Source organism: Entelurus aequoreus, linkage group LG04, assembly GCF_033978785.1.
Source record: "Entelurus aequoreus isolate RoL-2023_Sb linkage group LG04, RoL_Eaeq_v1.1, whole genome shotgun sequence".
NCBI lineage: Eukaryota > Metazoa > Chordata > Actinopteri > Syngnathiformes > Syngnathidae > Entelurus > Entelurus aequoreus.
The window spans coordinates 25,944,813-25,962,487 of NC_084734.1; the positions used below are offsets into that span (position 1 = coordinate 25,944,813).

The 17,675-nt window shown below is 38.2% G+C and overlaps 1 protein-coding gene across 2 annotated transcripts in view; it reads right to left on the reverse strand.

The window, feature by feature from the left end:
- Window positions 1-2,338: 2,338 nt before the first annotated feature.
- The window catches only part of mdn1 (midasin AAA ATPase 1), a 194,309-nt gene continuing 178,972 nt past the window's right edge, over window positions 2,339-17,675 (reverse strand). For both annotated transcript variants that reach the window (XM_062044455.1, XM_062044454.1), the window contains exons 96-102: window positions 16,998-17,113; window positions 16,611-16,785; window positions 14,599-14,672; window positions 11,315-11,429; window positions 9,832-9,898; window positions 7,589-7,731; window positions 2,339-3,037 (exon numbers count right to left, since the gene is read on the reverse strand). In XM_062044455.1, the coding sequence (XP_061900439.1) occupies window positions 2,852-3,037; window positions 7,589-7,731; window positions 9,832-9,898; window positions 11,315-11,429; window positions 14,599-14,672; window positions 16,611-16,785; window positions 16,998-17,113 (876 nt within the window). In that variant the 3' untranslated portion in view covers window positions 2,339-2,851. The remainder of the gene's footprint in view (window positions 3,038-7,588; window positions 7,732-9,831; window positions 9,899-11,314; window positions 11,430-14,598; window positions 14,673-16,610; window positions 16,786-16,997; window positions 17,114-17,675) is intronic.

Consider the following 17,675-nt stretch of genomic DNA (forward strand, 5'->3'; position numbering starts at 1 on the left):
TGCAACTTACCATATTTATTTTTACATTTTATTTTATTTTTTAAATGTACTAAAAAAATGCTTTAAAACATTGTGTAAAAACAGAATTCACTGTTAAAAGCAGCCCTATGGGGCCAAACATAACTGCGTTGTGGCTCTCAGTGAAAACGACTTTGACACCGCTGCTCTAGAAGGAAGATCCTACACTACACAATATGGAAGATAAAATCCCATACAAAATAAAAATACTATTTTATTATTGGTGGCCTCACTGTCAGGATCTTTGAGCGGAGTTTGCGGTTTTCTACAGTCCAGAAACATGCGTGACACAATTGTCTTCAGGTGTGAATGTCTGAAATACAGAAATGTTATCATGACCCCTAAATTGTATTACTATTGATAACTTAAAATGTGTTTATGTATACATTGCAGGGTGAGTCAGATATATTTGACAACTTTAAGTTTGAATGTATATATAAAAAAATAAAGAGATGTCCGATAGTATCGGCCTGCCGATATTATCGGCCGATAAATGCTTTAAAATGTAATATCGGAAATTATCGGTAGTTTTTTTTATTATCGGTATCGTTTTTATTTTTATTTTTATTAAATCAACATAAAAAACACAAGATACACTTACAATTAGTGCACCAACCCAAAAAACCTCCTTCCCCCATTTACACTCATTCACACAAAAGGGTTGTTTCTTTCTGTTATTAATATTCTGGTTCCTACATTATATATCAATATAGATCAATACAGTCTGCAAGGGATAGAGTCCGTAAGCACACGATTGTGTGTGCTGCTGGTCCACTAATAGTACTAACCTTTAACAGTTAATTTTACTCATTTTCATTAATTACTAGTTTCTATGTAACTGTTTTTATATTGTTTTACTTTCTTTATTATTCAAGAAAATGTTTTTAATTTATTATTTTTATTTTATTTTTTTTAAAGGACCTTATCTTCACCATACCTGGTTGTCCAAATTAGGCATAATAATGTGTTAATTCCACAACTGTATATATCAGTATCGGTTGATATCGGTATCGGTAATTAAAGAGTTGGACAATATCGGATATCGGCAAAAAGCCATTATCGGACATCCCTAAAAACATATAAACAATAACACCAAAAAATAACATACTTTTTTAACACTTTAACAATAACATTTATATTACTATTCAAATCGTATTTATTTATACTAATTTCATTTATGTATTCATATTAAAGACTTTATGCACTGTTGTCTTATCCTTAAGAAATGGAGAAATGGATTGAGAAATAGATGCAAGTTATTATTGAGAATAATATGAGAAACTTCATTTTGTTGACTAGAATACATGTAGAATGATAAAACAACAGGCGTAAAATGCACCAATAGGGAATTGTTTGGGGATATAGGAGATACATTTTCTGGCAGCTAGTTGTTTTTTCACTTACAACTAGCTGGTGCACATTTACACATTTAGTTATGCTTTGATTTAATATCTACAGAATAAATTCCATGACAATAAGATTCATTTGTTTAACTTGGAATATAACATCATAACCAAAAGCTTGAATCTTTACCAACTCAAAAAGGATGGCGGTACGCTAAAGAGGCACAAACATTTAAGGCTTTTTTTCCAAAATGGCGCAGGTTCACAACCTGGTTTCTAAAATTTGTCCAGGCAGCTCGGCAGAAGCGGACGTAGTTTGTGTTGTGAGTTGTGGGCCAATGCAAACAGTAAAAACACAGCTTAAGTCCACTTTAGTTTGTTACTACTGTATAAAACAATACTGGTGCAGTACAATTCGTATTGGATGGTTTTCCCTACAGATGGTTAGGATGTATCTTTGCCTCATTCCTGTGAGAATCATGCGTGGGACTAAAGCATTTGAGTGGGACTATTCAGGACGAGCTGCAGTGTGCTCAAACAACCACCAGGTAGCATCGGTGAGCAGATAATAAATAAATGATAAATGGGTTATACTTGTATAGCGCTTTTCTACCTTCAAGGTACTCAAAGCGCTTTGACAGTATCTCCACATTCACACACTGATGGCGGGAGCTGCCATGCAAGGCGCTACCCAGCAAGCGTCAGGAGCAAGGGTGAAGTGTCTTGCCCAAGGACACAACGGACGTGACTAGGATGGTAGAAGGTGGGGATTGAACCCCAGTAACCAGCAACCCTCCGATTGCTGGCACGGCCCCTCTACCAACTTCGCCACACCGTATCATCTCTTTCTATTTCGGACTTATCAGGTCTTACCAAGTCGGTAGTGCATTCTTTGCTTCTTCACGCTTAAAGCAAAAATACAAGCTGACCTACAGTAATTCTGCAGTAAAATCTGTGAAATAACAAGAACAGAGCGATCCTGTAAACAGTTTATTATCAAAAGCCTTGTATCATGATTTCAAGATTATCATGATTTATATTTCCGCAACAGCTCCTCTTGAATAATTTAATACATAATTCATAAAAGCTGCGGGCCTGGATGGCAAAAAGGTCTGAAATGTTTCTTGTAAAAATGGTGTGATTAGATCTTGCCATGTTATTTGTTTTGCAGGCCAAGTCTATCGTTTCTTGGCGATGGTCAAAGTCTTTGACACAAACCAAATAACTTTCTATGATCACATACTGTACTACTTTGTCTTCACTGATTCAAGCATCAAAGACTCTCTTCATATGCAACTTCATGCGACCACGACAGACAGATGCTACCTGATTAAGATAAAAAAAAATAATAACACACCTGTAAATGTTTCTATCAAGCTCATCAAATAATTTGAGCACATTGTCCTAAAATGTATGAAAATGAAGGCACATAACAGGTGCGGCATGCCTGCTGATTTGCTTCCGTGATGAAAAGGTCCACCAAGAAGGGGTCACAGGTCATCGGCCGTGACCAGTTCAAACCACTGCCGCAGTGCATCGCTCAGGGTCTCTGGCAGGGCGTTGACATCTCGCAGGATGACGTAGAACGGGAAGGGGAATTCGTCCATGTAGGAGCGGATCTCTGGCAGCTCTCCCGGTCCTTTGAATACTGGAACTCTGATGTCCAGGATGGAGTCCTGTGTTAGAACACAAGGAATTACTTCACACATTTTCCTAAATACCGTAATTTCCGGACTATAAGCCGCCACTTTTTCCCCTCGTTCTGGTCCCTGCGGCTTATACAAGGGTGCAGCTTATATACGGCCTGTTCTTCTCCGACACCGACGAAGAGGATTTGGGTGGTTTTAGTACGCAGGAGGAAGACGATGACACAATGATTAAAGACTGACTTTTCATATACCGGTAGGCTGGTTATTTTGATAACGTACAGGCGAGCACTTTGTATTACTTTGCAGCGTTGTATTATTTGTACTCTGCACGAATGCTGTTCGCCATGTCAAAGATGTGAAAGTTTGATTGAATGATTGAAAGATTTATTGTTAATAAATGGGACGCTTTGCGTTCCCAAACAGTCATCTCTGTCCCGACAATCCCCTCCGTGGTAGCAGGAACCCCTATATACTACGCTAATTACACATCAAAACCCTGCGGCTTATAGTCGGGTGCGGCTTATATATGGAGCAATCTGTATTTTCCCCTAAATTTGGCTGGTGCGGCTTATAGTCAGGTGCGGCTTATAGTCCGGAAATTACGGTACTTCAACTGACAAGAAGGTCATGACTTTATCGATCTTGGGTTTAGTTATTAGCTTCTGAAGGTGATAACTTTGTGTCTCCATTTTTTAATGTTGTATAAATCTGGGATGAATGAATATTAAAGGCTTCATTATGCTACAGCACAGGTGTCAAACTCAAGGTCCAGGGGCCAGATCTGGCCCATGACATCATTTTATCTGGCCCGCAAACACCTGGAAATGATATGTGTCAATAAAGTCCTTATTTTCGCACTAAATGTAATTGATTTTTTTGCATTTTGACAGAAAAAATATACACCACCGTTCAAAAGTTTGGGGTCACCCAAACATTTTGTGGAATAGCCTTCATTTCTAAGAACAAGAATAGATTGTCGAGTTTCAGATGAAAGTTCTCTTTTTCTGTCCATTTTGAGCGTTTAATTGACCCCACAAATGTGATGCTCCAGAAACTCAATCTGCTCAAAGGAAGGTCAGTTTTGTAGCTTCTGTAACGAGCTAAACTGTTTTCAGATGTGTGAACATGATTGCACAAGGGTTTTCTAATCATCAATTAGCCTTCTGAGCCAATGAGCAAACACATTGTACCATTAGAACACTGGAGTGATAGTTTCTGGAAATGGGCCTCTATACACCTATGTAGATATTGCACCAAAAACCAGACATTTGCAGCTAGAATAGTCATTTACCACATTAGCAATGTATAGAGTGTATTTCTTTAAAGTTAAGACTAGTTTAAAGTTATCTTCATTGAAAAGTACAGTGCAATGTGACCCCAAACTTTTGAACGGTAGTGTATGTACTGTTTGAAATTGCATGCCTTTTAAACTTTAATAGTATCCAATATTGCCACAAATATTACAGTATATTATCATACTTTCCGAACATGTTTTTGTCTAAATAAAAATACTTAACTTTACAGCAAACTACCCATCAAATTAATAAGAATGACAATACATTTTACGTTGTTCTTTACAGCATATTACTGTAGATTGAAAAAAACTACGGTACTGTTTTTTGCGTTAAAATTTTGTTGACTGAGCTGCCAGTTTTTGACTGTAAAATCTACAGTTGTTGTTTTATTATTGTTGTATTACTGTAAATGGAAAGACCAGCTTTTTCCGTTAAAACCCCCCTCCCAAAAAACAGTGGTATTGTTTTTCCATTTACTGTAAAATGTTGGGGGGAAAAAACCAACAACACTATTTTACAGTAACATTTTCTAAATGTAAAGTTTTTACTGTAAAATCGACAGTCTACTTAAAACAATTTATATAATAATGAAATCCAGAGGAAAATTCATACATTATTCACTGTTACAAGCGGCCCTCTGATGGCAGCCATAACTGCCCTGTGGCCCTCAATGAAAACCAGTTTGACATCCCTGTGGTACAGCGTGACGGCGCCCCAACGGCTCGTAACTCCCCATCCAAACCACTGAGACAGAAGTTGAGATGTAGAATGGGACTACAAACTGGAGTCACTAAGAATGTACTTCAAGTGATGACGAACATTACTACAAATACATTCATTATCAATGAGCTATATGAGTAGATATTACACTCATTTGCTTTGTCATTTATAACACAAAGCTAACTAAGCTGTGGATATTTTGTTCAGATAGCTTAGCATAAACCGTATTTTTCAGACTATAATTTATAAATGATAAATGGTAAATGGGTTATACTTGTATAGCGCTTTTCTACCTTCAAGGTACTCAAAGCGCTTTGACAGTATTTCCACATTTACCCATTCACACACACATTCACACACTGATGGCGGGAGCTGCCATGCAAGGCGCTAACCAGCAGCCATCAGAGGCAAAGGGTGAAGTGTCTTGCCTAAGGACACAACGGACATGACTAGGAAGGTAGAAGGTGGGAATTGAACCCCAGTAACCAGCAACACTCCGATTGCTGGCACAGCCACTCTACCAACTTCGCCACGCCACGCCCTTCATTTTCTCAAAAATCGACAGTGCGCCTTTAAACCCTGTGCGCCTCTTGTATGTATTCATTCTGGTCATGCTTACTGACCCAAACTAGTTTTATGTAGTAAATGGTGTAACAATGACTAAAACTACATTTAAAAATGCTTTCAAAAATGAACACTGTTGCGGGTTGACGCTCGCAAGTACCGGTAAGCAAGCAAGACCAAAACTTTGGTGTTTCATTGAGATTATAGAACATTACCCACAGCGTTCAAAAATCTGTCAAAATGTTTTAGTATGACTTTTATCTCTGTCTGGACTGGAGCCTGCAGTGCCTCAGACTGGAAGTCTCTCCAGAGAGTGGTGAGGACGACGGAAAAGATCATCAGGACTCCTCTTCCTCCTATCCAGGAGATGGCAAAAAGCCGCTGCCTGACCAGGGCTCAGAAAATCTGCAGAGACTCCTCCCACCCCCACCAAGGACTGTTTTCACTGCTGGACTCTTGAAAGAGGTTCCACAGCCTCCGTAGCAGCACCTCCAGGTAACTGCTTCTTCCCTCAGGCCATAAGACTATTGAATGCATTAAAATAATCCCCTCAATTCCCCCCAAAAACGGATTAACTCGCTGGAATATAAAGACAATATAACATACATCCATAAATGTGGATGCATATGCAAAAGTGCAATATATTTATCTGTACAATAATCTATTTATTTATATCTGCACCATATTGCTCTTTTATCCTGCACTACAATGAGCTAATGCAGGGGTCAGGAACCTTTTTGGCTGAGAGAGCCATGAAAGCCAAATATTTCAAAATATATTCCTGCGAGAGCCATATAATATTTTTTAACACCGAATACAACTAAATGCGTGCATTTTTAAGTAAGACCAACATTTTTGAGTATAATAAGTCTCTTATTCTTTTTAATGACATTGTTATTCTGAAGGTAACCATCAATAAATAAAATACTTGCCATTAATGCGACTTCTGGTGCTGCATGGTTTTGCTGATGGCTTTGTAGTCTGGTTGATACGTGGTTATTTTTAAAACTGATTACCAGCGGAATTATTCATTACTTATCGTGTTAAGCAGTGTCAGCTAAGATTTATCTGAGAGCCAGATGCAGTCATCAAAAGAGCCACATCTGGCTCTAGAGCCATAGGTTCCCTACCCCTGAGCTAATGCAACAACATTTTGTTCTTATCTGTACTGTAAAGTTCAAATGTGAATGACAATAAAAGGAAGTCTAAGTCTTTTATAGGCTACGAAGCCGTGTGTAAGGACCCCAAAATGGCACCTATAAGGAGATATTATCAGGCATTTTGTTTTGCACTATTATGCAAAACCAACTTTTCCTACCTATTGGTATTTGGGATCTGCCTAAGTCCCGAAAATTTGCACACGTCCGCCATTAAAGTACATGCCGTAGTCAATAAGCTCCTTCTTTTTCTCTTATCTCTTGTTGTGTGGTATACATCCTAAGCTGTTGCCACTTCGAATACGAAGTAGTGTAAAGTTCTAACTTATGTATGTCAGGAGACTCGCTCTGTAAGCGCTAAAAACTACCAATACAACAAAAATGACAGGGAGAAGACGCTGTCGAAGTGGAGGCACGTAAATAAGACGGCACATCCTTGAGAGACGGTCAGAAGGGGCTTGAAGAAAAAAACACAATTTCATGCTAGGTAGACCAAAAGGAAGTGTTTTAAATGTAGAAAACAAAATACAATATAACCCCTTTTATGCGCCTTATTATCCGGTGCGCTTAATGAAAATAGACTCGAAAATGGAAAATGGTTCGAAAATTAAGTATTCATAACAGTTATGCATTTTGTTCCCCAAACAAACCAAACCGTGACCTTAAAAGTGAAGCAGGCACAAACCTTTATGACATCTTGTCACCACCCTAGTACTAGATATTCATCCAAGGATGTACTTATTAAAATTTGCTGCGGATCCACAAATGAATGACAACAAAAACATCTGTACAAAATGTACATCTTGTACGTAGAAAAAAAAAAGCAAAATACTGTTGCTTACCCGTGAGGAAAGGCTGTCAAGTACCACAAAAATGAGGAACACGTTTGCACTGCGTGCCGCTCGTATTTCCGCCATCACTCGCTCTTTCCCTTCAAGGAACAGTCCTCGACCATCCGACACGACCAGCAGTAGCTGGGACGTCTCTGCAGGGAGAAGTCAACATTCTTTATGCTTTAAAATGTTTACCATTCAGTTCTATTGATAGCTTAAACCAGAGGTTTATTGTTTTGTATTGCCCTGGTTATATTGTACAAACAAAATGAAACAAAAAAACAAACAAACAACAAAATGGCATAATGTCTACAGAAAAAGCTCAAATGATGATACTATACAAGTAATACTTATAAATAATACTAATACAGCAATCCCTTGTTTATTGTTGCTAATTGCTTCCATGCTTGACTGTTTCTGTGATGTAGGAATTATTAATTATAAATCAAATATTTTCATTGCTAGTAGAGATGTCCGATAATGGCTTTTTTGCCGATATCCGATATTGTCCAACTCTTAATTACCGATTCCGATATCAACCGATACCGATATATATACAGTCGTGGAATTAACACATTATTATGCCTAATTTTATTGTGATGCCCCGCTGGAAGCATTAAACAATGTAACAAGATTTTCCAAAATAAATCAACTCAAGTTATGGAAACAAATGCCAACATGGCACTGGTAGGGGGAAGCGGGGGGTGTATATTGTAGCGCCCCGGAAGAGTTAGTGCTGCAAGGGGTTCTGGGTATTTGTTCTGTTGTGTTTATGTTGTGTTTATGTTGTGTTACGGCGCGGATGTTCTCCCGAATGTGTTTGTCATTCTTGTTTGGTGTGGGTTCACAGTGTGGCGCATATTTGTAACAGTGTTCAAGTTGTTTATACGGGCACCCTCAGTGTGACCTGTATGGCTGTTGACCAAGTATGCGTTTCATTCACTTGTGTGTGTGAAAATCCGTAGATATTATGTGATTGGGCCCTTGTTTATTGTTGCTAATTGCTTCCATGCTTGACTGTTTCTGTGATGTAGGAATTATTAATTATAAATCAAATATTTTCATTGCTAGTAGAGATGTCCGATAATGGCTTTTTTGCAGATATCCGATATTGTCCAACTCATAATTACCGATTCCGATATCAACCGATACCGATATATATACAGTCGTGGAATTAACACATTATTATGCCTAATTTTGTTGTGATGCCCCGCTGGATGTATTAAACAATGTAACAAGGTTTTCCAAAATAAATCAACTCAAGTTATGGAAACAAATGCCAACATGGCACTGCCATATTTATTATTGAAGTCACAAAGTGCATTATTTTTTTTAACATGCCTCAAAACAGCAGCTTGGAATTTGGGACATGCTCTCCCTGAGAGAGCATGAGGAGGTTGAGGTGGGCGGGGTTGGGTGGGCGGGGTAGGGGGTAGCGGGGGTGTATATTGTAGCGCCCCGGAAGAGTTAGTGCTGCAAGGGGTTCTGGGTATTTGTTCTGTTGTGTTTATGTTGTGCTACGGTGTGGATGTACTCCCGAATGTGTTTGTCATTCTTGTTTGGTGTGTGTTCACAGTGTGGCGCATATTTGTAACAGTGTTAAAGTTGTTTATACGTTCACCCTCAGTGAGACCTGTATGGCTGTTGACCAAGTATGCCTTGCATTCACTTGTGTGTGTGTGAAAAGCCGTAGATATTATGTGATTGGGCCGGCACGCAAAGGCAGTGCCTTTAAGGTTTATTGGCGCTCTGTACTTCTCCCTACGTCCGTGTACACAGCGGCGTTTTAAAAAGTCATAAATTTTACTTTTTGAAACAGATACCAATAATTTCCGATATTACATTTTAAAACATTTATCGGCCGATAATATCGGCAGTCCGATATTATTGGACATCTCTAATTGCTAGCGCATGAAAAACCTGTTGACGACTTTCTAAATATAGGTTTTAAAATTATGAGAGCTCTCTAGACTTGAAATAACACCCAAATAGTGACCGTTACACTCTTTTAATACAGTATAGTAATGTTGTCTGTGGCTGGGCCAATCAGTGGCCACAACACTGAATAGCATGCTGTGATTGGTTTGGTCTCATCTAGTGGCTAATGCTATTGTAGAGTTAATAATAATATAAAAAGTGCCAAGGGCCAATAAAAAATTAGCTGAGGGTCGTACTTTGGACATTCTGCATTAGAGTAATCGGTTTCATGTTAGGGACAAAGTGAGTAATAAATGTGAAGTTTGAGTAATTACCTAAATTTGTAGATCCTGGAAACTGCTGTCGTGCTGCAAGAAACATCTTGGTGGAACTCTCTAGAAACTGCATGAGGCACAGAAAGTCAGTACTTCACAGTAAAATAAACTATGTACACTTTTGTAAAACAAAAAATTCTCAATGTTGATAAAAACCAAATCTTTTCTAGGCTATCCATCCACATATCCTGTTCAGACATACAGGGAGCTGGGGCCTCTGGCAGCTGACTACCCACTGCACCGGGCACATGTACCGTATTTTTCGGACTATAAGACGCCCTTAAAATCCTTGAATTTTCTCAAAAATCGACAGTGCGCCTAATGTACGGAATAATTCTGGTTGTGCTTACCGACCTCGAAGCAATTTTATTTGGTAGATGGTGTAATGATAAGTGTGACCAGTAGATGGTAGTCACACATAAGAGATATGTGTAGACTGCAATAAGACACTCAGACAACGCAACAAATTTAAATGTTACATTGAAAATAAAGAACATTACACACGGCACTCAAAAATCGGTCAAAATGCTTTAGTATTATTTTGAAGCCGCACCGCTTGATGGATTGTCGGCCCATTACGGCTACCGTAGTCAGAGATACAAGTATTACTATGGTGTGTGTATAAGGACCGCAAAATGGCACCCATTAGCAGACATACTGTATTACCTGGCGTTTTGTTTCACAATATTATGCAAAACCAACTTTTCTTACCTTCTGGTACCTGCTGATGTGTATTTGAAATCCGCATAAGTCCTGAAAATTTGCGCACGTCCGCCACTGTAGTCGGTACCGATGCCGTAGTCGATAAGCTTCTTCTTTTTCTCTATCTTCTTGTTATGGGGTATTCACCCTTTGCTGTTGCCATTTCTAATATAAAGTAGCGTAAAGTTCTAACTTACATCTCGCTATGGAAGCGCTAAAAACTACAAGTTTAGTGAGTTTACATAATTCACCCACGGAACTTTAGTTATTGGAGAGTTCCGGTCGGACGGTTTGTTGCACTAGTGAGCCACGGATGAGGAGATGCTGCTCCGTTATTGATTTAAGTAAAGTGTGAATGTCATTAAAACAGTTAGCTCCATCTTTTCACACTTCTTCCACTCCCGTCCTTGCACGCTTCACCGCTACAACACAGATGACGGGGAGAAGACGCTGTCGAAGGTGAGCCACGTAAATAAGACCGCCCACAAAACGGCGCATCCTGATGAGACTGTCAGAAAGTGATTTGAAGATGATCTGTAAAACATAAGCTATGCAACATTTTGACCAAAGAACCACCATTACATGTTATGTAGACCACAAGGAAGTGTTTTACATTTAGAAAAAAAATCATAAAATGCGCCTTTTGTATGAAAATCAGTCAGTGCGCCTTATAATCCGGTGTGCCATATGGTCCAGAAAATACGGTACACACAAACAACCGCTGATACTGTAGACTTGACATCATCCGTAACAAAGCATAGAACACCAACGGGATTTCTACCTGAGCAATTCTGGTCTTCTTCTGCTGGAACTGACATTGTCGGAGGATGCGAGCACCAGACTCATCGTTGAACTGCAGCTGGAAGGGGTGGAGAAGCTGCACCTGCTCGCCAAAACTTTGTAGGACAACAAAAAAGGGTTTCATTCAAATGAAAGACACACACACCTTTATGACGTTTCTCATTGCAAGGTGAATTATTATTGGTGGTTGTCCTGCTCTGCTCCTTATGCACTTTCAACCAGAAGTTTTATCACACACTTATCAAGAGCACATTTGATTAATTTGGGGTCTGTAACGGTTTATTTCAAGCGCTCTACAACTGCCACTAGGAAAAATTAAAAATGGCTGACTCGCGCAGATGTCTTCAGGTAAACCTCTACCGTTTTTGGAGATTTCTACTATGCCTTCACGGTTTGAATTCAAATAATCAGGACTTATGGGAATCCCGAATACACAAAAACAGGTAAAAAAGTGATTTTGCATAATATGACCACTTTAAAGATGTTCAAATATGTAAGACTTTCCCAATGTGTGTAAATCTACAGTTGTCTTTAAATCTTCACTGAGCTCTGACTTCCCCATTGTTCTGAGTGTTGAATCCTATTAGCCCTTTCATGCTGCTGAAAGAGAAACTACCAGCTGCAGTCAATCATGATCACTGACAAATACTTAATGGTGCTTGTCAAGTTAAAGGACATTCTGGAACCTTCAACACAACTAATTTAGATTTATGTGACAGTATTGGAGCCTATAAGTGTTACTTCGAACTTGTGTAAGTTAATATCAGACCGATAATTCGGGACAATATAAGGAACTATGACATCAAACTGATAAATCCGATTAACACTAAAGAATGAATCAGATAAAAAATATACTCCAATGAGTAGAGATGATACTCGAAACCGGTTTTCCCGGTTTTTCGATAAGAAAAAAACCTAGTCCTTGGACTCGAATCCCTTTTTGAGAACCGGTACCCGTTATCGAGACCACTATAGTAAAGAAAAAGAGTTGGTTCTTTATTCGAATCCCTCGGAACGAATCCTGTCCCGACCAGAAATGCTCCGTGTGACATCACAAGAAATGACGTCACGTAGCTCAGTCATTAGGCGCAGATAGCGAAAGCAGGAAAACAATGGACGGGAAAAAGCGCTCCAAGGTGTAATAAAGTTCAAAACAAAAGGTATAATCCAATGAATAACTTTACTGAGAGATTTGAGCAGGGTACAAACACATGACGAACACTTTTACGACCAACCGGAAACGTAGCAACCAGGCTAGCAACGCACCTCCTTTACGGCAGCTGTCGCAACGTTCTTAAAGCAACCGCAGCACATACATATATATACAAAATATATCTCCCTTTTTTAACTTTTGTTTTTCTTTCCTTGTAAACAAAACAAAATCACACTGTATATGTGTTGTCTGTCTAATTATAAATAATACAGACGAGGCGTGTTGGCTGAGTTCTTGACGTTTACTTTCACAGCGTGCTCATAACCTCATTCTTACGTGACGACATGCAACAACACTTTTCGGGGCTACCGCGCATGCTCGTCACTCCCGTTGCATGCTGGGTAGTGTAGTTGTTATATTCCCTAGCTCATAACATCTTTCCCCCTATAAAGAAATAATGTTAACTCAATTAAGTGTATTTCTTTTTTTAGCTTTAACTTTTAATTTTTTAGCATTGTAACCACATTTGCAAACAACTTTTCTCTTCATAGAATTTTCTTTCAATAAAGAAATAAAGTGCAAAAATGTCAAAGCATCATAACAAACAGTTATGTCAAATAGCAGCAGAATTGCACTTTTTGGAGAGCTGTATTATTTTCAGTTTTGTGCCCAAGGGACTGATTTTATTTAACACTATATTATTATTTATACACCTATAGTGATCACAAAGACAGGTTGTTTTTGTGTTACTGTATATATTTGTTTTTCTGAAAAATCCCACTTAATATACTTTGGGCAACAACAGTCAATATTTATTTATTTTTAAAAAAATTTTTTAGGGGGGTAACAGCCAATATTTATTTATTTATTAGATTAAATTGTTTTCTTATTCAATAAAAGTGAGCTTTTGTTAAACCAATTATTGTGTTTTTTTCCATATACAACAACCTATCTGGACTCGATAAGAGAATCGATAAGGAATCGGTTCAATAATAGGATTCGATAATAGGATTCGATAATAGGCTCAAACTCGATAATTTCTTATCAAACATCATCCCTACCAATGAGGCGGGTTATGTTGAGCAAATCAAGCGCTCTTTTTTTTTTTTCAACCTACATACCTTTCTGTAAGCTTGAGCTCATTGTAAAAAAAAGATGGCCTCAATCATGTGGGACTATATCACTGTTTCAGACAAAGACATTTCGCATGCCATTTGCACCAAAAGTTCTGCAAACATTTCGCGAGATGGGAAAGAAAAACATCTAGCTTCAACACATCAAACCTTATTAGCCACCTGAAATTCCAACATCGCTTTGACAATGCTTAGAAGACGCCTTCGTCAAATCCACCTTTGTTTGAGTCTTTTTTTACCTCCAAGTGTGCACAAACTACACTTAAATCTACATTTAAAAACAATACATATAAATATGGCACTGGTGAGAAGCAGGAAGTTATTGGTATCGGCTTACAGAAAAACATTTTGCTTCCCTAAAGAAAATTCTAAAATTCAAAACTGTGCACTCAATTCTTGTTTCTAAAAAATCCCCTGCCCTTTTTTTTGCTGCAGCTGTTACATATACCGTAATATTGTACGTGGTAATTGGGATTTGTTATATATAATTGTATATATATTATATACTGTATATATAATATGTAAATATTACATATATGTTATATTTATATTGCTACTATGGTACATTTTTTGTCTACTTTATTCCTTTTGTTTTCACCCTCTTTTTGTGCCCTTGTGTGCATTATCCTTTCCATTCTTTTCCTTTCCATTCTTTGTAACTGAACTACTGTGTGGAACAATTTCCCTTGGGGATCAATAAAGTTTGTCTAAGTCTAAGTATCGTATTAGTTCATCATGTAGAGTTCAAAATGACCAAGACATTCAAGCTCATGGTGAGCATATGTAAACTTCTGACCACAACTGTACGTACAATTCATTTAAAATGATGAGCTTGAAATCTGCCCTAGTTTAGAAAATAGCTCCAAAAGACTTTGTGTAAATAAATGTAATTTCTACCGCAACTGTAAGTCATTAAATAATCATCCTGAGGATGTATTTAACCACAACAAAAACCAGCAAGAGTAAAAATGTGCGTACCTGCAGACAGACACTTGTCCAACTTCCAACAGAGTCAGGGCATTGGCAATCACTGAAAGGGATTCAAACGCGAGCTGAAAGACAGATTACCCAAACGATCAGTTCAGGTGAATTATCTAAACAGGAGAACATAATATAGTGTAGATAGATAGATAGTACTTTATTGATTCCTTCAGGAAAGTTCCCTCAGGAAAATTAAAAACATAGTGTGGAGGACTTTATGAAAATACGCTTCAAACCTTTTATTACAGTCTTGAGAAGGCCCTTTTCATGACTGCTGTGCATACAGAGAGGGTCAAACAACAGACCCTTCAGGATTTCACTATGTTCCAATCGCAGCAATTCACGCACATTCAACAAATGATCCTCTTAACTTCTCTGCACCTTTTGGCCAATCGTCGTCACGTTTGCCAATCGAATTTGTCCCTCGCAAATATTTGACTTGCTGAGTAGCATAATGTTGCCTTAACACGCGTGCAAATTTCCATTTAGTTCTATTGATAGCTTAAACCAGAGGTTTATTGTTTTGTATTGCCCTGGTCATATTGTAAAAATAAAATAAAACAAAAAAACAAACAACAAAAATGGGGAAAAAAGGAGAAACAATGGCATAATGTCTACACAAAAAGCTCAAATGTTGATACTATACAAATAATTCTTATAAGTAATACTAATACAGTAATCCCTAGTTTATTGTTGTTAATTTGTCCATTGCAAATATTTGACTCACAAAGTAGCATAATGTTGCAAATTTGTCAGTGCATTTCCTGATCTAATGAACCAGGTTTATAACAGCTGTGCCGGTCAAATTAAAAGTGCTGCCTCAAAACTTTAAATACAGTGGTACCTCGGGAGTGCCCCAGCTTACAAGTTTTTCCGGATATGAGCCGTTCCTCGGCTAATGGGTTTGCTTTAGTTTGCGAGCAAAAATTCGGGTTGTGAGCCTCCCGACCGCTAGTTGGCACAGCGAATGCCACCGCCAACTCCGAAAGAACCACAAAAATAGGATATAGCTAGAGATAGACATAACTTGGTTTTTCCAACAATGGGAATGAAGAAAGTGGATGATATTTATAGAATTAAAGAATGAAATCATTAAAAATGTGACAGAACATGCAGTTGGACCGCAGCACTGGCTGTCTGCACCATACTGGAGCAGAGTAAGTCGATATAACGCCATCCAAGGAAAGGTTTTATCCATAAAAATATGGACATGTTGCTAACTGTGTGTTTGATGGAAAAGCAGCTCGAAAAAGATATCTTAGGAGTCCACTTTCCACTAAATGCTGTACATTATTACATTACTTCATGAAACTACTGTAGTTATTTATATGACAACCGTTTGTATTGTTTTTCATACAAAACGTATTATCTATCTTATTTAGTAGTACCACCGCTTTTTTCATGTATTTACTGCCACTCGTCTCAATCCTAAAAAGGCATGGAATTTATTTTCACTGTTATGCTGATGACAGCCAAATTAATTATCCTTTAAAGAGAAAACATGCTTCCTCAGTGCAGCCACTTAATGACGTCACTCAGCCAACACGTTGATTTATTATATGGATTTGTGGGTGTTTTTTTATCCTTTGCCATGTTTGTTGCATATTTTTTGCATTTTGCTTTATAGTAAAAGATCACTCTCGAGACAGTCGTCGAGGAAGTAAAGAGGTAGAGAGACGTTCATATGCTATCTTAATATTCAGTGTTTTATCGTTCATAGTTAATATTACAAATTCCACATTATTTATTCAGCAAAAAGGCTCTAAAATGTTTGAGGTGGCCTGTTGACAATATTTAAATGACAAAAGACTGAAGTGATGGTATTTGGACCTTGTGGTATTTGTGATATGAAAAATTCGGGATTGCACTGTTCACACTGACATGAAAAAATCTAAAACAGGTCGCATATGGGCAAAAAAAACTAAACGGAATTGACCTGCAGTGTGAACAAGGTCATAATATCAACTACAGTAACCCTACAGAAACAGGATAAGGACTGCAGGTCTCACCTGTTTGGAATGGTTGTCCACCATACTGGATGAATCATCTATTGCCAGGCAAATTTGGTACTGTCTTTTGCTGGGCTTGGTCCTCCTCAACCATATCTTATCCTTACGGAACTGACTTGCAATGTATGGGATCACTTTTCTCATGTTCAGCCGTTTTCCTGTGCGGTAATCACCTCTGTGGAGTCAGGTGACATTTGACATGATCAGAGGAGCACATGCACATTTGACTGCACTACCCAAAACAAACTATACATTTGGAACAATGGGTGAAGCTATAACAACTTCTTTGAGAGCTAGCACAAACAAAACTTGGAGATGTGTTCATATAAAGTATAACTGGCATCTTGTTCAAAATGGGGGTCTGCTGTAAGTTGTGGTGGTACTGACCTAAGCTTGGCAGCTTGTGTAGGTTCCAGAATGAGGCGGAGCTGCTCGCACAGCTGCTGTGATAGAGACGAGGTCAAAGTCTGGTACTGGCGCCACATGTTTTCTGCTGCCCTCTCCTGGATCACACATCAGTTAAAGTCAATGAAACATTTAAACTTGTTTTCTTTATACAGCGGAAGTTGTTCAAGCTGGTCCCGCTTATGTCGACAACACATTAAGTACTTGTCCAATGGAACGGAATGGAACTTTATTGTCATTGCACTTAAAAAAGTACAATGAAGTTACATTTTCCACATAAAGCCGTTCAACATCAGACAAACATCATACAGGGTAGATGGAACAGGAACACAAATTGGGGAAAATGTGGCGCCCCGTAAAGGTAGGAAAAAGGTAAAAGATGGGGTGAGAAGGAGAAAACTAAATTTATTTGTGGAGGGAGTGTTATTCTTATGAGAAAACTGTCCACTGAAAGGGGCTGTTTGCAATTTGCTCAAATTTGACATTTTTCAAACCAAAAAATACAATAGAACAAAACGTATATTACGTTACCATTAGTGATTTACCTGAACACATTTATTTTTTATATATATTTCACAGTTACAAATTATACTGAATAAAATTTGCTTGTCGGCCCGAGAATTAGTCTGACATTAATGGGTGTCACTCATGGCTGTCTCA